Source organism: Diadema antillarum, unplaced genomic scaffold (assembly GCF_040938485.1).
Source record: "Diadema antillarum isolate AM-2024a unplaced genomic scaffold, OU_Dant_1.0 seq00001042_RagTag, whole genome shotgun sequence".
Taxonomy (NCBI): domain Eukaryota; kingdom Metazoa; phylum Echinodermata; class Echinoidea; order Diadematoida; family Diadematidae; genus Diadema; species Diadema antillarum.
The window spans coordinates 359,141-383,653 of record NW_027271873.1 but is presented as its reverse complement, the minus strand read 5'-3'; the positions used below and the strand labels follow the sequence as shown (position 1 = coordinate 383,653).

Genomic DNA, 24,513 nt, shown 5'->3' with positions numbered 1-24,513 from the left:
ACTACTACCCTGACCTCAAAATTGATATGAAGATTAGTATAAATTCCGTGTGATGATTGGTATATAATCATTCAAAGAATTTAATACTCTTCATTTAAATTTGACATTTAAATCATGATAAGTGAACAATTGTATCAAATATTACATACATTTTAAGGAGATTCTGACATTTCCATCATGCGTTGCCTTGGTAACAGATTTTTTTTTTGCCACCATGGGACACTCTTTGACCTGTTAATGCATTTCTTTTAATTCTACCCACAAAACTGGTCTAGATGACCCACTTTATCACATCCAACTTCATTCTCATGCTTTTGGAACCAAATTATGATGACTGAAATGTTTAAATGAGATTATTCAACAATAGAGGGCGTACATCACACTCCCACCTGCACATTCTTGACATGCTTGAATGTCAACTTTGGATGGCCGTAACTTTCTTATTATTTGAGCTATATCTATGAAATTTTCACTTTGTATTGCATACATATTTAGTATAATTTTGAAGAATACTGTATACGCTATAATTTTCGCGTACATAAATTTTCGCGAATTGCCGCTGTCACACATTTTCGCGAGTGGTTAAATTCGCGATTGGGGGACCAGAGAAAATATGAAGTGGCAAAGAAAGTGTGAATTTTCAACTTACTAGCAAATAAGAATGATACTAGTTATACACTGCATGGAAAAGACTTGCCAAACTCTGCGAACTAGTAAGTTAGAATTCAACATTTTTGAAGTGGTTAAGTCCATCGCGCTAGATTTCTGACGAGTGGTCCCCTAGATTTCTGATGAGTGGTCCCCTTGCGATAATGGATTGGCTCTCTACAGTATTCGTAAGTAGACGTGGACGTGCGTAAACAAGCTTAGCCAGTATGGTCTGTTAGGTAAGCCGTGACATGGTATACTAGTACTGAAATGTTCGTATCATCAAGGCAAGGGATTCATTTTGGAAGGTAATATTTTCGCGTGTTGTTAATTTCGCGAATAGCTCCCGACTCGCGAAATTCGCGAAAATAAAACCCCCGCGAAATAAATAGCGTATACAGTATTCAAATAAATTGAACATGTTTTGGTATGATTTAGAGATAGATAAGTTTTATGGTAAAATTGCATTTTTGCTAAAAAATGTGAAAAAATTGTATTCTGGCCTCAAAATTAAGATGAAGGTTGGTATAACCCCCTACACAATTGGTATCATCATATAAATAATTTAATTTTCTTTAATTTGATACCAAAGCCATGATAATTGAACAATTTTATCAAAGGTTACATGTATTTTTATGAGATACTGACATTTTCACCATGCGTTACCATGGAAACGGATTTTTGACCACTATGGGACACGCTTTGACCTGTTAACATTGCATTTTTGAAATCTACGCAAAAAACTGGTCTAGATGATGTAGATTAAAAAAATATATGTTTGGGGTGCATGGGAACCCCTTTCTCCTACTAGACTTAGGCATTGCATAGATATGGTGGAAATAGTAAAATTCTACATATTTGACCTTGACCTTTGACCTTGAGCATGTGCACCCAAAAGTTGATAGGCACAACTTCACACCCTAATAAACATATATGCCAAGTTTCATCAGGATACCTCAAAAGGTTTTTAGGTTACGCTGACCACAAAATTCATTACGGACGGACGGACGGACAACCCGAAAACATAATGCCTCCAGCACCACTTCGTGGCGAAGGCATAGAAACTCACTTAACTTCCCACAGCCTTGTGTGTGTGTCTATCTGTGTGTATGTATGTATGTATGTATGTATGTGTGTGTGTGCATATGTATGTAGGTGTGTATGTGTGTATGTACATGTATGTATGTATGTATGTGAGAGAGTGACTTGAGTGTGAATTAGTGTGTATTTTCTTTGCCTGGTTATATCATCCCAATACTTTCTCTGATGGTAGTGCAAAAAGTATGTTGCACAACCATCCCTTGGCCGAGGTTGACAGCATGTTTTTATAGTGAAATGTTTCACTTTTGGATGCGATGGGATATCTGCCCTAAACAAAATTTTGCTAAAATCTGAGTGTAATATCTCATGGAGAATGAGGCCCTAGCTTTTATATTGATTCTGCAATTCAAAATCTATGCTGAAAGCAGTCTCAGGCACACATCATCTTCCCCATAGACATAGTCCATCTTTGTCAACACAAAATATCCCAATCACAACATGCAATTCCTCTCAAACACAACCAATCACCTGAATACCACTGCTATGAACACGAGACAATCTTAGACACCACTATAGTCAATATTGTCACCATCGGTGGTCATTTATTTTGCGCAACTTTTCCATGTGGATTCTTTATGGGGGATATCGTAAGGGTTTACTTCAAAAGTGATCAATGACAAAAGCTGATTTGTATCTGAAATTCAAATCCACGGGAAATTATCTCTCGCAAAATACCTATGTACACAATTTACAACCCACCCCAACTTTTGAGGTCACGACTTTCATTCCAACAAGAAATACTTCGAGACTGTACATATCAATTACTTCCCTCATGCACAGTATTAAATTATATTGCATACAGGGGGCAATAGTTGAAATGGTATGAGCGGAGTGGGTATAGATGGGTGGGGTAAACACTGGATGTTCATCACTACAATCAGCAATAACAAGGCATCGTGTTATCCTTCACTGACCACTTGCGATTGTATCCTGCCAGTGGGAAACAAAATGACACTAATGCAGAAGAGGGAAATAGAAGTAAGTATGCCTTCACAGCTACATGATTTGATTTGATTTGATTAATTTTGACTTGACTGGATGTATTGGTTTCTGTGTCATTTTCATACATAGCTGAAAAGGGCAAACAGCAATGAGACCACACGCAATAAAAATCTCATATGACAACAATGCATATTACACAAATTATACACCCTGCGATAAACTATAAATGAAACAAACAAAGAAGGCGTACAACACAATCAGGGTTGGTTGTTTGTACAGACCTACAAGTGAGTGCAGTTGTATGGCTCGGTCACGGAAATTCTGAAATTTATAGTTCTCTGCACAAGGCACGGTTACTCTGTGAGATACATTGTATGTTTGGGTGCTAGAGCCATTAGATGGTGTGAAAGTTCAAACTTACTTATTCAAACTCATTGGGGAATGTAGAGGATGGCTGGTATGGGAGGGATCATACAGAATAAGCCATCCAAGGGTTTAAAATGCCATGGAAGGAGGCTAGAACATTTGGTATGTTGAGGTTGGAATATTCTGTACATTCCCCAAAACAAAAAGTCATCACCTGCCATACCACATGGCTAGTCGGAGTACTTTGAGAGGAATAAATACATTTGACTTGAATTATCTATGGGAGCCTTTTTTGACATACCAGTATCACCAAGTCCAAAAGCATGCCCTCACCCCATCTAGTTTTTGCAGCTCTCACTCAAAGTGCATCCTCACAGTTATTTTGGGGTGTTTCCTAAAATAATACATTTTCATGTGCATCATGAATTATCTGCATCAGTCACTTGGATTCTTATGATCGCACAAAATCCAATTTATACCATTGATTGTGCTAAATACAGACAACCTCGACTACGCTGATGTCGCACAAGTCTAATAATTGGCTAAGCAAAGAAAAATTCTACCCCACATGGATATTAACATGTGCTAATTCTATTGCTTCAGCCAAAGGATTTTGTCCAGTCCCTTTGGATTTGACTTCAGCAAGGTTGACTGTATATCATCTTACCATTGTTTTCTATCATTTGCCATTTTGCTGAAGCAGAAAAAGTTTTCCTAAAGTCAAACATTCCTACAATGAGCTTACCCATGAAGGGACAGAACAAAGATTCCAAATTCATTCAGTGATCATGTTTGTCCAACTGTTACCAGGTATTGGTCTAGCCCATATAATAACAGAAGACAAGCCACTGAGGGCATGATGCATTCCTTACAGGCAGTGTTGGGGCTACGCTAATCCCTATAGGCTGTGCTAACAGTACTGGGTAATAACAAATTGTGTAATGCCACCGTGAGCGAGTGCCAAGCAGCAAAATCTTGAGAAATCTTATGCAGTTCATGATTTCTTTGCCTTAATGTGGTATACAAGAGTGTTATGTACCTAGAGTTAATCAGATGATGTCCGATAGAGAAAAGGGCCCCAAAGTCTTGGAGAGCATTTGAGAAGAATACATAACATTAGCATTCTTCACAACACAATACATAGACATACTAAAGAGTTAATACAGTGGAAACTCGATATAACGAGATGGTCGGGACCGAGTCGTTTTCCTCGTTATAGCCGATATCTCGTTATATCAGTAGGCATAAAAGAAAGCATAACATAAAGACATTAATTTGCACATGTGGGACTACCCATCATCTTTCAATCAATACTGATACATTGTAACTTGGTAATGTGTGTGAGGTAATTACTCACCTTTATGGGTAAGAAGATGTTTTTTCGCCAATGAAATCCGATTAGTCAAGAATGCTTTTCTTATCAATTGTAGGTGTTTGAATTTGTAAATCTATATAGCTTGCGATTGTGTGAAGATCGTCTGTGGATTGGTGTGTGGTTACGGTATGGGTGTGTGTTGTGTGTGGAAAGCTTGAATATGGTCTGCACAATGCTGTGTGTGTGTGTGACACATTCTGTATATACATTATGACTGCGTGTGTGTGAAGACGGGGAATTCCCTACGTAGAAAGCCAATCACAGCATCAGATTGCCTCACACTTCCTAAACGTCATGATGATGTCATGTATACGGCCATCCCACCACATTTTCTGCATGTATCAGTGCGCCCACACACACACATATACACGTTCAACATGCGGTGCTAGCTGTAGAGTGATCTGAAGAAAATATGTGTGTACAAGACAGTTTTTGGCGCATCGAGCTTTACAATCTCGGAACGTGATAGCACAGGCGAAGTAAAGCTTTACCCGAAGACATTTTGCTTTACCTCGCTATATCAGGTTTGATTGGCTATGTTTTTCTTTGTTTGGAAATCACAAAATTTATCTCGTTATAGCAGTTATTTCGTTATAGCCGATCTCGCTATAAGAGTAGCATTTTACATAGACTTGTGTGGAAGGAAATTTGGGACCGGGAAAATTTCCTCGTAATAACCGATATCTCGTTATATCAGTGTTCGTTATACCGAGTTTCCCCTGTATGTACTGATATGTGGATGGGAAAACCTTAGTTTTGGGAGATTTTTTTTTTTTTTGGGGGGGGGGGAAGGGGTGAAGGAGGCATACACTTGGTTAGGAACATCCAGTTTTTAATATATTTTATATCATTGGAGGCTGAGAATCTCTTCTTTCAACTCTGAACTCCACAACACTGTCTGCCACATTTGTTGGTTACAGTGAGGTACAAAATGCAATATTGGTGGCATACTCAGCCACTTGAAAAAACGAGCCAATTTCCCTGGAACAAGAATATGATACCTGTCCAGTTTGGGTCTAATGGTCCCAGGGGGGAAGACGACAAGAGAAATTCACATCACCTGACTGCTCACAGCCACTTACTGCTGGGAAAGCAATTACAGTTAGCCTTAGAATAGAATGTACTGCAACTCATAATCATACAATAGTGCCTTACTTTGGCAAATAAGAAATTCAGTGACTAAAAGTGATATGCCTCATCAAAGAGCAAAATATAGTTGTCAATTACACTGACATTGCTGTAATGTCACTGTGTCTAGACTTAAATATCTCTCTGAAGAATGGGTGTTTTTGGCTCAAAACTCGATATCCCAGACAAACAGGCCTACATCCAATCTAAAACCCTCTGATTGGATGATTTGTCACTTACTTCCCTTTGCCACTGAAGAACACATGAAAACACAAGTTGGACTTAACCCATTCCATACTGAATTCTGAAATGCCCATAGACTTTAATACACAGGTCACCAGGTTCCTGTACTAATGATATAGGGAGTCTGAGCTACTCCGATCAAACTAATCATTACAGGCTAATAAAAATGTTTAGAAAAGGGAATAACCTGTCACAGCTTCATATGTCACATTTAATAGTGCGCATATACCAAACTTTCCAAAGTGTAATGAGACCTTTCTATATTTTCATCCTTAAAAATACAGTATTTTTTTGCAAATGCAGGTCTACATGTGTATGAGAGTACATTTTGCATGTCTTGATGTATCTTAATGTATCCATGTTTTAATTCATTTAATCCAAATCTTGAAATTTGAAGAAGAAAGAAGCTACAATGATCAGACATTCACTGCCTTGACAAACCAATAATCACAAAATATTCTATGTGTAACAATGCAGGCAACTTAAAAAAAAAAAAAAAAGGGAAAAGAAGAGCAGTCTTTCATCAGCATACAAACAATACAGGAATTACAGACAAATGTGCAACAGACCACAAAACAACTGATTGAAAACTGCTGTACATGCTTTTCCACACGATGACATGGTCACATTCATATGCAAAAAGGTTGGTTATGCAGCAGATATCTAATACCATATCCTCTTGTGCCCTACTTTAGTCAACTGTATGTACTGCTAAACAAGAGACATGCAGTAATTTAAAGGGCACAATGGCATAATGAAGTTTGACAGGCGTTATACTGTGTCTACCCATTCAGGTTCCTCACAGATGAATCAGGTTGCTATGACGTGAGGGATATGCAATGCACACATACATCTCCATATGGCTGTGAGTTTACTTGCCCTTAACTGAATCTTTCTAGACAGTTCTGTTTGTGGTTTTTAGACATATCCTCATGTTGCCACGCCAGGAAGGACTGCTACTGGCTGAATGTGAGTGGAAATTTTGCGGAAGTTTGACCCCCACCCTGGCTTGTCCATGGGACAACCTAATCACTCTCCTCTTGCTCCGACCTTTGACCTCCATCAGACTCGGCTGGTGACCTCTGACCCCCATCAGATTCTGACCTCGCGACCTCTTCCTCCTCCTCCATCTCCTCTCCCTCCACCTCCTGCTCCTCCTCCTCCTCCTCATCTGCATCCTGCTTGGCCGGAGACTGCGGGGCTCCGCCCTCGTCGGAGCCGGACTGCTCGCTCTCAGAGTCGGAGACCATTCTGCGCTTGATGCGGCCTGACTTTGGCTTCCTCTCCTCTCGCTCCTCCTCCTCCTCCTCGCTGCCCCCACTGCCGCTGCCACTGCCACTGTGTTGCAGTGAGAGAGACAAAGCGATTGAAGCAAGGAGAGAATGAGTAGAAGAAACATACATGTATGACAATATATGGGACTGAATAAAGACCCTTTAAACATGCACCAATGTAAAACTAAAAAAAAATTACCATGGTATGGGGATGCTAATCTTGTAAAATGTACTGCAGTATTTTGAGGGGTAAAAAGGTATATTTCTGGGGGGGGGGGAATTTTCTTTACCTTTCCTGCAACAGACATGCAGCAATACAATTTGGTGAAAAAAATACAATTTTCCAGGAAACCTGTGGTATTGGGGGAAAAAAGCAAGGGCAAAATGCAAAAAAGTAATTCTTGCCATCTCTGAATTATTCTGTTATGGAAACTGAAGCACACTAAAGCAGAAGCAAGCTATTAAAATATGCATATGTATACATAAAAATGGATGACATACGAAAAAAAAAAAATCACTGCCAATACACCATGCATTGTGTGTATACAAATATCTGGTTATCTTTAATCTTAGTAGAAAACATTAAACTTATGTAACCCTTAATACTAGATATTAAGTATAATCCAAGGCACTTACATGTAAACTTGGTAAAGTATACATAAATTACATTTTTCTTTCAATATCTATCTTTCAAAATCTGGAGCTGTCTTGCAGTAACAACCTGCTGTGAAATAAATTTCAATTGGTTACAATTCTGTAAGTCCCAGCTAATCAGCACACAAGATATTTCTGCTAACAGACCATAGTCTTTAATGTTATTTTGTGAAGAAATGAAATGGAATGGAATGAAATGAAATGAAATGAAATGAAATGAAGTGAAATGAAATAAAATGAAATGCATTGAAATGCAGTGCAATGAAATGAAATGAAATGCAATCAAATGCAATCAAATGAAATGAAATGAAATGAAATAAAATGAAATGAAATGAAATAAAATGAAATGAAATGAAGTGAAATGCAATAAAATGAAATGAAATAATGAAATGAAGTGAAATGCAATAAAATGAAATGAAATGAAATGGAAATGAAATGGAAATGAAATGACATGACATGGAATGAAAAGATGCACATGGCCATCTTAACAGTCCCTGACAAAGAGGGCAGCAGACACACCTGTCCATCTGAGTCTCTGATATCTGCAGCCTCTCCCTGTCTGAGTCTGAGTCTGTGGAGGAGAGGATGGCTTTGGACTTGAACTTCCCTGGCACCTCCTTCTCCATCATCCTCAGTTCCTTCATCCGCTTCATCTTCCCGCTCTTCTCTTTCCTCTCCCGCTTCCGCTTCCGGGGCCGGTCTTCGTCCCCATCCTCGTCATCCGATCCGGCCATGCGCTCCTTCTTGCGAGGCCTGCAAAAGGAAAACAAAACAAATTGAGAATGAAGATTACAGCAGACAAAAGGTCTTGATATTTCATGCTTTCGGCATTTCTTCCATCATTTTTACTCTGGGGATCATTTTGGTTGTTTTGGTTGCTTTTTTTTTAAATACCAGATGCAAGTGTGGGATATTCTCAATATGAATTCCATTCAGATATTTAAATACTGATGTACACTGAAATGTATTTACAATAGAAAAATGGGGAATTACTTTTTTGTGTGCCATACTCTTCAACAGTGATCAAAATTTATTTGTCTAAATCTATACTGTTTACCCAATGTATATTGTGAGATGAAAATTTTGCAAAATTGGAACTTGTAACACAAGTGATGAGTGGTTCAATTTGCGAGCAAGAACCACAGCAATGAAATAAAAAGTCTTTCTTTTTCCCTTTGTATGAGAAATGTTAGCAATTTCAAACCTCAGAGATGATAAACAGTCCATTTGTGTTACTATAAGCAACATTTTTACGAGTTGTTAATTTCATGAATATTAGAAGACTCATGCAATCTACAAATACAGTGTTTCATTATTCTGGTAATCTGGTAACTTTTGTTTCCTGACACTCTTATCTATTCTTTGTTTCTTTCTTTGTTGAAAGTTCGTATAAAACAGCTGGTCTCAGTGAAACAGTATGGTACTGTGGCTAAAATTTATTTCAGCCAACATTTTGTGCTTAAACTCATGTTTCTCTGACAGGATGCTACAACAAACCCACATCGTCACACTCTTCATTCAGGCTAATAACACTCACATAATGTAGTCACTCTACTGTAAAAGTGGAAATTGTCATTCAGGCTACAATAATGCACAATGCAATTACTGTACTCTAAAAATGAGTAAGAATGTTTCACATTCAGTCAGCTAAAATGAATTTCAGGTGTTTTTAATCATGCACAAATAAAGACATAAAATATAATTTCATATTCCAAGCAAAAAGGATTCACACGCTTTTATTTTCACGCTAATTTCATGTTGCATTAAATTTGTGAAGATTTCCACATTTACAGAATTTCTAGCAAAAAAAAAAAACAAGCTGCTGAAAACTGCTTATCCCATAGTGGCAAGCCAATGGAGTAAAATGGAGTCAAACTGACTCCATTTACACAATTTGCCATCTTTGCTACTGCACAAAGTGAAGGATGGTTGCCATGGAAACCCCAGCATGTGAGACAGTCACAACATCCTACCTTCTCTTCTTCCTGGGTCTCTCGGATCCTTCTCCCTCATCATCACTCCCACCCTTCTGCTTCTTCCTCTTCTTCTTCGGGCGGGGCTCCTCGTCATCCCCTTCACTGCCGCTACCCTCGCTGAAGATCTCCCCTGTGTTCTTTCCTCGCTGGTGAAGCAGAACATCCAAGAATCACATTTTAATTCCATTCAAATTTCTTTTGATGAAGAGAAGATTATTGTTTTTGAGCAAAAGTTATCTGATGTTAATTGGTCTTGTTTGTATGATTTGTATGATGCTAATGACTCTTATGAACAGTCTATTGATACTTTTTTAATATTATATGATTCAGTTTTTTCTTTAGTTGAGAAGAAGTCAAAGAAAAAATGTAGAAAACCATGGATTACCCCAGGCCTCCTGAAATCTATTAATCAGAAGCATAAGTTGTACTCTAGGTTTATTAAAGATCGAAGTGATGCAAACTTTAAAAAGTATGTGGTATATAAAAATTTGTTGACTTCTGCTGTCCGACAGAGCAAAAAGAGGTATTATGATAATGTTTTTCGGTCTACTCAATATGATATTAAGAAGACATGGTATCACATAAATGAATTATTAGGGAGAGGGAAGAAACCATTAATTCCGAGTGAAATGTACCATAATGGCATTACACTTCAGTCAGATTTACATAAAGCTGAATATTTCAATAAATATTTTATTGATTTGCCCTCAAAGATAACCAATGATATACCCGCTGCCAAAAGTTCATTTCTAGAATATTTATCTGTGCAAAGTCACTCCTCATCATTGTATTTTACTCCAACATCTGTTCATGAAATTATAAAATTTGCTACTGCCCTAAACCCATCAAAATCATGTGGGTCAGATGATGTATCTCCAATGGTTGTAAAGAGTTGTATACAGTATATTGCTGATCCCTTGTGTGATATTTTCAACAAGTCTCTTTCACAAGGAATTGTTCCACAAAAATTGAAATTAGCAAATGTAATCCCTGTATTTAAAAAGAATGATAGCAAATGTATAGAAAATTATAGACCAATTGCTTTGTTGCCCATTTTCTCAAAGATCCTTGAAAAAATTGTGTATAAAAGATTGGATGATTATCTTCAATCATATAGTGTTTTGATTCCACAGCAATTTGGTTTTCAGAAAAAATGTTCCACGAGCATGGGTGTCTTGAATTTAGTGAATACTGTCGTTAATGCTATTGATAGTGGCAGGTATTGTATTGGTATATTTTTAGATTTGTCGAAGGCTTTTGATACTATTGACCATTCGATACTCCTGTGTAAGCTTGAGCATTATGGTATTCGTGGGGTAGCTCTAGCTTGGTTTAAAGATTACTTGCAAAATAGACAGCAATGTGTAACGGTAAATGGAGTTAAATCACAGTCGAGGCAAGTAACATGTGGTGTTCCACAGGGCTCAGTCCTAGGCCCTTTATTGTTCCTTATTTATATTAATGACATTATCAATTCATCTAGCTTGTTTACTTATTCGCTTTTTGCAGATGACACTTGCTTACTTGCCCACCACAACTATTTGTTACCCTTAATAAACTCTGTAAATGATGAAATTGGTAATATATTTGAATGGTTTTGTTGTAATAAACTATTATTGAATACTAGCAAATCTCAATATGTTGTATTTAGATTAAGAGGGAAAAGAATCCAAAATGACATTGTTCCACTGGTTATAGGCGGTAACCAGATTGATCGAAGCCAAAATGTACGATTCCTAGGCGTTATAGTCGATGAATATTTATCGTGGAAAGACCACGTCAGTTACGTCTGTACTAAAGTTTCTCGTAGTGTTGGTATCATATCCAAGTTACGTCTCTATTTACCAAAAGAAACCTTAATTACTCTGTATAATGCCATAGTTATGCCTCATTTAATGTACTGTAATGTAGCTTGGGGAAATACTTATAAGACTCATATAGATAAGTTGATTGTTCTTCAGAAAAAAGCTGTAAGGTATATTACAAATTCAAACTATAGAAGTCCAAGTTTGCCATTGTTTATTCAACTTCATATTTTGCCATTTGAAAAATTAGTTATCTTGAGTTGCTTGATTTTTATGTTTAAGACACAAGGTGACCCGAAATCTTTCATGAAGGATGCGTTTGTGTTAAATTCTACCCTTCATGCTTATAATACGCGTAAAAGTAATCTCATTCATCAACCCTTTGCAAGAACTCAAACTGCCCAAAATTCATTTGTATATGTTTGTATTAGAGAATGGAATAATTTGCCATTGAGAATTAGGTCAGCCTCATCACTATCCAACTGTTAACGTACATGTCGCATCTATCTTGAGGGAAATTTGTAAAACAAGAATTGATCAGGGAAGCTGAATTTAAAAGTATAGTAAAATAGAAAGTATCTTTCTGCAATTTCATGTGCATTATAAGTATGTGCATGAGCGTTTTTGTGACACGTGTTTGTGTGATTAAATGTGTGTGTGTGCGTGTGTGTGTGTGTGTGTGCTTGTGTTGCATCTGTCCTATGTAAATATGTTACTATTATACTTCTTGTTAATATGTTTAAAACTTTAGTATGTTTTGCCTTGTTTTATATGTTTATCCGGGACCCCTTTTTTACAAGCTCTGCTTCTTTCGGGGTCCCAAACCATTCATTATTCTTAATGCTGTATCCCTTTGTAAAATGTCAAATGTTTAATGAATTGGTTAAATAAACTTGAAACTTGAAACTTGAACTTGAAACTAGATTCACCGACATGAAAACTTCTGTACTGGTACACTGCCGAGAATAATAAACGGTAACTAATTTGCTTTTACCATGTCAACATATTTTCTGCTACTTTTGAAAAATGTCCTGTTAAACTTTTACATCACAATCACCACATGTGCCAAATATCTTCTGAATTGCCTACAAACTAGAGAAAAGTTTCAATTCAAAAGGCTTTTCTACTGTTTTGGGCCATGTTAATGCATTTTCCACTACTCTTTTAAAAATGTGTATTGCACAACTTTAATAACATTGAGCTTAATATGTTGGCTAAATTTGTTTGAACTGCCTGAAAACCGGAGAACTGGTTTGATTCCAAAAGTTTGCAACAGACCAAACCACTTTACTGCCCAACCGCCTGCCCAACCAACCACACGACCATTCCTAGAACTCGAGGCTGCTACAAGGCGTGGACATTAGGATATCCCAATCTCTCGTACCTTTCCCTTGCGGCCCCCCTTGGGTTTCCTCTCAGTCTCCACGATGTCGGGCAGAGTGAGGATGTTTTTGGTCTTCTCGATGAACTCCGCCCGTTTCTCCATCAGCGCCTTCAGCCTGTTCTCTTCCTCCTGCTTCCTGGCCATCTGCATGTGGATGGAGAAAAAGGAAAAATCACAATCACGAAGTCTGACAGAAACATGCAATGTTGTTCCCATTAAACAACTGCAGTTATTCTTAGTTACTTGCAATTACAGGTATTTCATGACCTGGGGGTCCATTTCCTGAAGTCATCACATAAGAGCCTTTACATTTAAATATCAAGATCAAGTCACTCATATGTAGCTATGCGAGACTTTCAATGAGAAGTAGAATCCATTTTATGAGGTCTTTCATAAGTGTGTCTTATGAGTAAAAAAGCCTCTTAACCCTAAAAAGACTGGGCTATTTTGGTAGCTCGAAAGACGGGGGGGGCCTAAAGGGCCCCCCCTTAAGATCTCGGCCATGGATTGCGCGATCACCGTGGAAATTTGCACAATGGTAGTGTGCGATGTAATCTACAAGATCGTATATTTAAATTTTCCAAAAAAGTCTTCTTTTATTTTATTTTGATTAATTAAGCTAATTTATGCGAGAAATCAGACTTTTTGATCTAAATCAGTAAATAAAGCTCCAAAAGTGCTCATTTTTGGTCTAAATATTCTTTGTGGCATTCTTAGCAAATGTACTTGAAAAAAATTCGGTATCAAAATTAATTTCTTATTTATTTTATTGTTTTATGAATTTCTTATGTATTTCATTGTTTTTTCGACCTTTTGTTTTTGTTGATTTTTTCAGCAAAATTTGTGGCAGACCCTTTTTGAAGCATAATTCTACTAAAACAAATTAATTTTAGCCATTGAGAGTAAAAATAAGCATATTTATATAAACCATGTGAAAAAACTCAATTTGTATTGACTTTGTACACAAAATCACATTTTTGAGCCATTTTTGGTCTCGCGAGCATGTACAAAAAGTTATGTAACTTCAGAACCGTACCCCCGGGCGTCACAAATTTGGTGTCAAAATGTGCGGGAAACTTGAAAGAAAAAAGTCATAGAGCATCGCGGTGAGAGCATTGGGTGTTGCAGAGTAATCGCGCGAAATGTCGAGGGGGGGGGGCCTTTTAGGCCCCCCCCCCCCCCAGTCTTTTTAGGGTTAAAAGACTTTCATGAAACAGACCCCACATGTGAATCTTCCCGGTACTCTCAGATAACTAGACTAATAATCTGCAGCATATTTGTGGAGATGTTGTGTTGCATGGCAGAAGTTTGTTTGTGTGTTTTATTTGTTTGTTTGTTTGTTTGTTTTCAAGGCTAGCCACTGAAATGTAAACTTAACAAGCTGTAAATTAGACAATTATGTAATGTTAAAGGTCAACATGGGTGGTAAGAGAGTTATCAGTAACTCAGACCCAATGACAAAAATAGGTTGGTAATTTGTTAAGTCTGACGTAATGGCCTGAATTCACGAAGGTGGTACAAATGAAACCATGGTTTAAATCATGGAGTGCCAAGTGTCGCATGGAATATTTCGTTACGAAATCAGTCATTTCGTCAATGAAAAGATAATTTTGTAACGAAATAACAACATTTTGTAATTAAATGAACATTTCGTCCACGAAATGGTCATTTTGTCGACGAAATGACCAATTTCGTAACGAAATATTCCATGCGACACTTGGTGCTCCATAGTTTTTGTCCATGGTTTAAACCATGGTTTCATTTGTACCACCTTCGTGAATTTGGGCCAATGAGGTGAAGAGCAAATACACATTGACAGGACAGATTTTCCCCCTGTCATCATCTATGCATTAGTAGTGTTCATGAAATCTGGTGAAGTTCTCTTTCCATAATGATGTGGGTGTGGGTTTTGGTACCCTAGGGTACCAAATAGAAATCCACCACTAAGATGAATTATTATTTTTTATTTTTATTTTGTATTTATTTATCTATTTAATTATTTATTCTTTTTTTGCAGTGCCCTGGGTTGTATTACCAAAAATTCTCTTCCCCTGGCTCTACTGTACTTACTTTACTACCCAAACCAACTTGAACATGACGTGGAAATGCACATAAAAAAAAAAGAAGAAGTGACCCAAGGATGTGGTCCTGACATCTTACCATCTCTTCCTCCTGCTTGAGGCGTAGCGCCTCTCTCTCTTTCTCCTGTTTCTCCCTCAGGGCTCTCTCCTCCTCGTCCTGACGCCTTGCCCTCTGTACGTGGTACTGGGCCTGACTCAGCAAGTCGGCACATTGCCTGCACACGCACAAAGAAGATACAAACAATGGTGATTAGTGACATAACTGATTAATATGATATTATAAAATACACATGCATATACACACATGTCTGTGCACACACACACACACACACACACACACACACACCATCAAGGAAGGCACACATAAGTGATTGTAGAGATAAAAGGGATGATGATGATGTACTACACAGAATGCCAGAAACTAGAGATATCTTTCCATGTTATGTCTGTGAATGTTCTCAGTTATCCAGGTAAAGTAGATCATGAACTATATCAGTAAATCTAGTCAACTGGAGGTAGCTGGGAATGAAAGGGTTATACAGAATGAATGAAATGAAAGAGTCTACAGAGAAGAAGTGCGGTTAATATTGTGCAACAATAACTACATATTCTTGAGGTGTCTCATGTCCCATGGGCAACTAAAAATTGCATGGTACATTTTTTATCTTTACTGCTGCAACACGAAAGTTTATCTATTTGTATCTGCCACAAGCTCCTTACTTAGCCTCTGCTCCAGCCTGTGCCAAGTCAAACTTCATACGGTCCCCTGACTTGCTGAGGTACTGGAAGTTTCGCTGGGCCGTCTTCAGCTCAGACACAGCACCCAGAACTGTCTTGAGGTTGGACTTTTCGTCGCGCAGAACGTACATTGCAATGCGCTGCAGGACCAGCGACAGGTTGTACTGGATCAGCGTGTCATGGGGCGACACTCGCTTGGCCTGCACGGAAAATGGGACATAGCATAAGGGTGACCAGGAATGACATCTCATAGTGCTTTGTATCCAGTGGATAAGGTGCTCTTAAAATATTAACTATGATTATCATCTTTATTGCAGCACAGAGGATAAGGAATAGAAATGGGTGCTCTGTAATGCAAGCCAAATCAATTCCTAAAACACATCTTCCTCCCAAATTAAACTTTCATTTAATTTTTTTCCATGAACGTTATGCTTTCACTTAAATTCAATGTAAGGTATTCACTTTAAAAACCCAGTGAGCATTGGGATTCATGGGTAGTCCAATTCATTTGCTGCCCACCAGGGTACATACGAAAACCACAAAAAGCACCGGTCAGGGAACACATGCATTGAAGTGTATGCTCATTGGTAACGGTCGACACCAGTTGAGATTCTCTGGCTGTGTGTGTTCTTACATAGAAACAAGGAAAAGTAGAAATTACGCGGTGCGTAATATATGTCCCCGCCGGAAGTAGCATTTTGTAACAAAATGTGCAATATAGGTAAAAAATCAAGGTCAAAGGTCAAAGAAGACAAAGGTCAAAATTCTGTGAAGAAGTTTTGAAGCCCTCACCTAGTGCTATCATATAAAGCAAACGGAATCGAAATCGGGTTAGAAATGGCGAAGGAGTAGCATTTTGTAGCAAAATGCACGATATAGGTCAAAAATCAAGGTCAAAGGTCAAAGAAGTCAAAGGTCAAAATTCTGTGTAGAAGTTTTGAAGCCCTCAACTAGTGCCATCATATAAAGCAAACGGAATCGAAATCGGGTTAGAAATGGCGAAGGAGTAGCATTTTGTAGCAAAATGTACAATATAGGTCAAAAATCCAGGTCAAAGGTCAAAGAAGTCAAAGGTCAAAATTCTGTGTAGAAGTTTTGAAGCCCTCACCTAGTGCCATCACATAAAGTAAACGGAATCGAAATCGGGTTAGAAATGGCGAAGGAGTAGCATTTTGTAGCAAAATGTACAATATAGGTCAAAGGTCAAGGTCAAAGGTCACAACTGAAATTCTGTGTACAAGTTTTAAAGCTTCCATGTAGTGCTATCATATAAAGCAAACAGAATCAAAATTGGCTCATAAATGACAGAGAAGTAGCAAATTGAACATTTTGATCACACACGGACGCACACACAGACGCACGGACGTACGCACGGACGTACGCACGGACGTACGGACGCACGGACGGACGGACGGACGCACGCACGGACACACACACGTACGGAGCCCGTTTCATAGTCCCCTGCTCGAACTCGTTCGGCGGGGACAATTAGCGATAAAATATCAAATACATCTGAACTGAGCTAGTCTTCCCACTCCATGAATCTCCACACTACAGGGTCTTTCAGAGATGCAATTTCAAGCTACAATGTAATTACCTTCTGGAGCATTTGGTCTTTTTCAACTGCACTTTAAGTTTGCAAACTAAGACACCCTGGTGAGTATTATCAAAAGGATTTTCTACATCTGTACGATAAATTTAAGACAATGACTCTGGGAAGGCATTTTCATTATCTATTATGCGTATTCCATAGCTGGACATGCTGTCATTTTGAATCAAAATGACTGGAGTCACTATAGCAACAGGTCAAACCTCACAACCTATTTGTTGATTTCGGATGCTGCAATGGAAACTGCAATCTGAAAACTATGCCACTATTTAACCCTTCGTGTACCAAGGCATTTTGCTGTAAATAACTCTGCGACCTCAGCTGTATGCCTTTTCATCGTCGGTCCGTTAATTCCTCAAAAACATGAACTAGTTCTAAGTTAGCCAGCTCATTTAGATGGTAACGCCGTATCTACATCCAAGAGGAAGGTCATGGCAAAACAAATACACGTAAGGGGCAATAAAATTCAAATTGATCTCTATTCACTGGCAGCCAGTTTCCAAACATCTGTGCCAATCGATAAAGAGAGCCCTCTTGGGAAAAGAACTTGCCTATCAGTGACTAAAGCAGCAGAAGGGTTATGCAGTGCTCTCTGAAAGAAGATACTGACCTCATATTGTTTGGATTCTAAAAGGTGACTATTCCAAATCAACACCTGGTATGCAAAAGTTCTGTTGGTCAGCACTGAGTGGACTCACCTTCAGGAGGGTCATCTTGCATTCCTTCAGTTTGCCTGTTTTGAAGTATGCCCTCGCTAGGTAGCTCAGCACCTCTGTGTTGTGATACTTGAAGAATTTCTTAATGCAGTTTTCATACTTAAGAGAAAAGAAGAAATGGTTAATCAAAAAAAAAAATCTAAAATGATTCACATAGAGCAATAGAATGCAGAGAGACTATAAAAATACATCATAAAGACAACAAAGTAGGAAGTGTTGAACAGACATACTCCAGATGTTCAATCAGATTTATCCATGTACCCGTCTACCCATGTACTTTGACCTCTGAACTCACCATCTGGATGGCACTGATGTACTGCCTCTGCTCAACGTAAATGTGTGCCAGGTTCAGCCAGACGTCCGAGACATCAGCGGTTGCCTCTCTCACCTGAAATAAAAGAGAAATCGACAGTAGCATTAAACAAAAAAACACAATTAGCATTGGATTTGCACACGAAATCATGAATTTGAGCTGATTTCGGGTCGACATGCATATGCAAAATATTGCATAACTTCAGAACGGTGTACCCGGACGTCGCAAATTTGGTCTCAAAATATGCGGGAGACTTCAATGAAAAAAATCATGAAACCACGCGTCAAAATCTTTGCGCGTTGCAGAATCGTGGGGTGAAATGTCGAGGGGGGGTTCAATTTGATCCCCCCCCCCCCCAGTTAAAATAGGGTTAAGGCTCAGAACCAGAAGTGGTAATAGTAGGGGTATTGGCAGTGGTAGCGGTAGTGGTAGCGGTAGTGGTGGTGGTAGCGGTAGTGGTAGTGGTAGTGGTAGTGGTAGCGGTAGTGGTAGTGGTAGTGGTAGTGGTAGCGGTAGCGGTAGTGGTAGTGGTAGCGGTAACAGTAGTGGTAGTGGTAACGGTAGCGGTAGTGGTAGCGGTAGCGGTAGTGGTAGCGGTAGCGGTAGTGGTAGCGGCAGTGGTAGTGGTAGTGGTAGTGGTAGTGGTAGTGGTAGCGGTAGCGGTAGTGGTAGTGGTAGCGGTAACAGTAGTGGTAGTGGTAACGGTAGCGGTAGTGGTAGCGGTAGTGGTAGTGGTAGTGGTAGCGGTAGCGGTAGTGGTAGTGGTAGCGGTAGTGGTAGTGGAAGTGGTGATAGTGGTAGAAGTAATAGTAGTAGTAGTAGCAGTAGTAGTAGTTAGTAGTCGTAGTAGAAGTGGTAGTGGTAGTGGTAGAAGTAGTAGTGGTAGTAGTAGTAGTAGTAGTAGTAACAGTAGTAGTAGTTAAGTCTTAAGTCAACAGCAGTAGGGGTAGTACTGGTAGAAGTGGTGATAAAAGAAATGATGGTGGTTGTGGTAGCTATACCATAGGCGAATTACTAGTCGTGGTGGTGGTGGTGGTGGTGAAGGTGGTAGTGGTAGTCATAGTGAGAGAAGTAGTAGTAGTGGCAGCAGCTGTTGTACAGCACTGGAAGTAGTCCTAACAGTCTGCAGTCTGACCCTTGGCAAAAGTCATACAGTAATCAGTCATTATATAGATGATGACTGGCGGGGGATGGAACATACCGAATGTTCCACCCGAAGGGTTTGAAATGCTATTAAGGGAGGTTATAAGTCCGGAGACAAAGTCGAGGGACTTATAGTCTCCCGAAATAGCATTTCAAACCCTGAGGGTGGAACATTTGGTACATGTTCCCGACAACAAAAGTCATCATCTGTTATATTATAAGGGTTAGTCAAATACGTCAACGTCAACCACCAAAGATTGTAGAGATTCACTGTACGATCTTTGCAACCACCAGCATGCAGCACAACGCACTTGATCACTCACTCGCGCATAGCGCAGAGCCAAATTCACTGTGCGTGCGCGGTCCTATATAGGCCTTCTGTCATTTGTTATGTGAAAATGTTTTCCCATGGGAGAACATTACCAAGAATGTTCGCCCATGTTTAGCCAATCACTAACCGGTATTTGACTAACCCATTTAATACATCACAATCAGTTATCACAAGTGTTTTTTTTTTTTAGCATAATGCAGAAAGAATTCTGACCTGTGAGAAGACATCCCTAGCCTCTCTGATGTACCCCTTCATGGCCAGGATGCACCCTATCCCGTTGGCGGCGTAGATGTTGCGGCTGTCGTTCCTCAGGACCTGCTTGTATCGGGCCATGGCACGATCCTGGTGACGTTTTTCCTGTGAGAAGAAACCAAATCAGGCCGATCCTTCAGAATTATAGAAACAAATACAAATTATGAAATAGAAGGATACATGGAAAAATCCAGAAATTCAGCTGAAACCCACCTCTAAGTGGCAGTTTCTTTTGGAAACTTTATCAGTCTTTTTTTGTCAGTTTGCAAACGCAGTCACTTGTCTATCTCTAAGAGAGGGAGGACATGAAACATGGAAGGTGTAGTATCCACAAACTGCTGCATGAAATGATTCTTACCATCATCAACACCACCTACATTGTAATATATCTCATCTTCCCTCTCACTCTTCATCATTCCCACGCCAGCATGCACTCCAGTGTCTAACCTCTACCTTGCCCAACGAACTCACATTAACTCATTACATACTGAATTCTGAAATCCCCACAGACTTAATACACAGACCACCAGGTTCCTGTATGGAACGGGTTAACATCACTGACCATCTTCCAAGTAGAACTAGCCACAACACCTTGCCTCCTCATCCTAACACAATCAAATCATTATGTTGTAACCATGTGTACAAATATCAAAAGGTTTCACAAATCAAAGACACTTATCCTCCCAACAACCAATGTGCGCACTTGTCAGTTACATTGTCTCCAAAAGCTGCGTCTCACACTGACACACCAAAACATTACAGAAGAGGGGTTGGGGAGATGAGAAATAATGTGCACCTTCTCCTTGTCCCTGGTGGGCTGGTAGAGGGTCTGCAGCCAGACGTTGCCCAGGGCCAGCAGTGAGTAGGTATCGTTCTGGGTGGCCGGCTGCTTCAGGATGCGCTCAAACTTCTTCTGGCCCGGCCCCCACTCCTGCTTGCCCAAATGGAGGTTGCCAATGAGGGACCAGGCATCCGGATGGTCCTGGGAAGGGTCAAGGGTCAAACAATGATGGACAGACAGACAGACAGACAATGTGCATGTGTGTGCATGTGAGAGAGAGGGAGAGGAGAAAGAGAAGAAAACATTAATAAGTGGATTACCAGTAATTCAAAGTTGAACAAACAATATTGATTATGAAAAAAAAAAAAAAAATATATGTTATCTATTTATTGACATACCTGAAAAAAAAAAAAAAAGTTTGACATAAATATACTTACATAGCACAGAAAATTCCAAAACAATTGAAAAATACACCAATATGAGGGAGAAAATGAAAAATTCCTTTCATTTGACATTACCACTACTTATAAATTGTTGCTTTGATGATATTGAAATGGTGCAGAATATAGTAAGAGATGTGAAATCACTCTGTATTCTGTACGATAAACTACACATTTTTGGAGATTACATCTTCCACAATACAGGCATCATCATCTCATATTTTATTTCACAGTTACATTTACAAGAGAGCAAAATGACAAGAAAATGAAGGAAAAAAGTGAATTCCAAATGTTAGAGGAATAGCAAATAATTACTGCTATGGTACTTTCTTCAAAAAAGGGAATAAAGAGGAAAAGAAATTAAAAATCACTTGGGAGAAAAATGGTTTTCTGAAAAGTGGGTTGAGGAACTTAACAATAGTTTACAGCAGATTCACCCAGTAGATTTTGATCCTTCCAAAAGAATGTCTAAAAATACATTCAATTAGATATATTTCCGGAAAACAAAACAAACAAATCATGTGTAATTCCAACTCAATTAAAAAACAAGGAAAAGTAGAAATTACGCGGTGCGTAATATATGTCCCCGCCGGAAGTAGCATTTAGTAGCAAAATGTACAATATAGGTAAAAAGATGAAGGTCAAAGGTCAAAGAAGTCAAAGGTCAAAATTCTATGTAGAAGTTTTGAAGCCCTCACCTAGTGCCATCACATAAAGCAAACGGAATTGAAATCGGGTTACAAATGGCGAAGGAGTAGCATTTTGTAGCCAATGTACAATATAGGTAAAAAAATCAAGGTCAAAGGTCAAAGAAGTCAAAGGTCAAAATTCTGTGTAGAAGTTTTGAAGCCCTCACCTAGTGCCATCACTTAAAGCAAACGGAATTGAAATCGGGTTACAAATGGCAAAGGAGAAGCATTTTGTAGCAAAATGTACAATATAGGTCAAAAATCAAGGTCAAAGGTCAAAGAAGTCAAAGGTCAAAATTCTGTGTAGAAGTTTTGAAGCCCTCACCTAGTGCCATCACATAAAGCAAACGGAATCAAAATCGGGTTAGAAATGGCGAAGGAGTAGCATTTTGTAGCCAATGTACAATATAGGTCAAAAATCAAGGTCAAAGGTCAAAGAAGTCAAAGGTCAAAATTCTGTGTAGAAGTTTTGAAGCCCTCACCTAGTGCCATCACTTAAAGCAAACGGAATTGAAATCGGGTTACAAATGGCGAAGGAGTAGCATTTTGTAGCAAAATGTACAATATAGGTCAAAAATCAAGGTCAAAGGTCAAAGAAGTCAAAGGTCAAAATTCTGTGTAGAAGTTTTGAAGCCCTCACCTAGTGCCATCATATAAAGCAAACGGAATCAAAATCGGGTTAGAAATGGCGAAGGAGTAGCATTTTGAAGCAAAATGTACAATATAGGTCAAAGGTCAAGGTCAAAGGTCACAATTGAAATTCTGTATAGAAGTTTCAAAGCTCCCATGTAGTGCTATCATATAAAGCAAACAGAATCAAAATCGGGTTAGAAATGGCGAAGGAGTAGCATTTTGAACATTTTGATCACACACGGACGCACACACGGACGGACACACGGACACACGGACGGACACACACACGTACGGAGCCCGTTTCATAGTCCCCTGCTCGAACTCGTTCGGCGGGGACAAAAAAATTCCCATCCTGCATTGAACAGTGGCCCTGTGTATCTAATACCGCTACCTGCAATTCAAATTTATGTAGGAAACTAGAGAGGGGCCGTCAAAGGCGGCAGACCCACGCCTAAGTACAAAGTCGGGGTAAACATAATGTGCATTCGGTCATCTACCAGAATTCCGCCACTTAATTGCCAGTGTGCTTTATCACCAGCCAGTGAGTTCTACCAAAGATCGTACACTGAAGTGTACGATCTTTGGTTCTACAGTCACATCACACGCAAATCACATCATTACACATACGGTATTAACACTCATTCACGTACAGGAAAGTCCTTAAGTCTCCTCCAAAAATCCATCGAAAATCCCAAATTCCACCGTCAAAAGTGCAGAATCGGAACTTTTCCAAGCGCGCGCGAATTAAGTCCAGTTTTAAGAGTATTGTCTACGCGACGGGTCGCGGAAAAAGCGCTAAAAATCGAGAAATACGCCGTTTTCTTGCGGGATATTTTGATTATAGCAAGCCGAGAGTGTGATGATATCAAAGGTCGTATGAGTGTACGATCTTTGATGGTATCCACAAAAGCAAAAAAGAAAAACAAAATTTACGTACCCCCTAGGCAATTACCCCTATGATTAGTGTCTACGGGAATTATTCAATGCAAGGGTTGAATGCAAATGTCTACTGCACCAGTATTCGGCCACCAACGAGCGCCGCAACGTCCCCGGTGCAATTTTGCACCAACAGTGTAGAGCGCGATGCATTTTCAGCGGCCTTGCACACGCATTGACATTGAGCACGCATATCGTGCAGTGTGACTGCGACCGAGCAAAATGCTCCTCCAACGAAAAAAACAATCAATGTTAATTTGAAAAATCATCAAATATCAAAGGTCGTATGAGTGTACGATCTTTGATGGTATCCACAAAAGCAAAAAAGAAAAACAAAATTTACGTACCCCCTAGGCAATTACCCCTATGATTAGTGTCTACGGGAATTATTCAATGCAAGGGTTGAATGCAAATGTCTACTGCACCAGTATTCGGCCACCAACGAGCGCCGCAACGTCCCCGGTGCAATTTTGCACCAACAGTGTAGAGCGCGATGCATTTTCAGCGGCCTTGCACACGCATTGACATTGAGCACGCATATCGTGCAGTGTGACTGCGACCGAGCAAAATGCTCCTCCAACGAAAAAAACAATCAATGTTAATTTGAAAAATCATCAAATATCAAAGGTCGTATGAGTGTACGATCTTTGATGGTATCCACAAAAGCAAAAAAGAAAAACAAAATTTACGTACCCCCTAGGCAATTACCCCTATGATTAGTGTCTACGGGAATTATTCAATGCAAGGGTTGAATGCAAATGTCTACTGCACCAGTATTCGGCCACCAACGAGCGCCGCAACGTCCCCGGTGCAATTTTGCACCAACAGTGTAGAGCGCGATGCATTTTCAGCGGCCTTGCACACGCATTGACATTGAGCACGCATATCGTGCAGTGTGACTGCGACCGAGCAAAATGCTCCTCCAACGAAAAAAACAATCAATGTTAATTTGAAA

General features: G+C 39.3%; 1 protein-coding gene across 1 annotated transcript in view; it reads right to left on the bottom strand.

Annotated features, from left to right (window-relative positions):
• Positions 1–6,689: 6,689 nt before the first annotated feature.
• LOC139743017 (RNA polymerase-associated protein CTR9 homolog) overlaps positions 6,690–24,513 on the bottom strand; it is a 37,756-nt gene continuing 19,932 nt past the window's right edge. Inside the window, exons 13-22 of the mRNA XM_071653523.1 lie at positions 20,876–21,061; positions 20,041–20,184; positions 18,336–18,428; positions 18,023–18,139; positions 15,698–15,915; positions 15,057–15,192; positions 12,897–13,040; positions 9,705–9,853; positions 8,251–8,484; positions 6,690–7,141 (exon numbers count right to left, since the gene is read on the bottom strand). Of these exons, the coding sequence (XP_071509624.1) occupies positions 6,829–7,141; positions 8,251–8,484; positions 9,705–9,853; positions 12,897–13,040; positions 15,057–15,192; positions 15,698–15,915; positions 18,023–18,139; positions 18,336–18,428; positions 20,041–20,184; positions 20,876–21,061 (1,734 nt within the window). The 3' untranslated portion in view covers positions 6,690–6,828. The remainder of the gene's footprint in view (positions 7,142–8,250; positions 8,485–9,704; positions 9,854–12,896; positions 13,041–15,056; positions 15,193–15,697; positions 15,916–18,022; positions 18,140–18,335; positions 18,429–20,040; positions 20,185–20,875; positions 21,062–24,513) is intronic.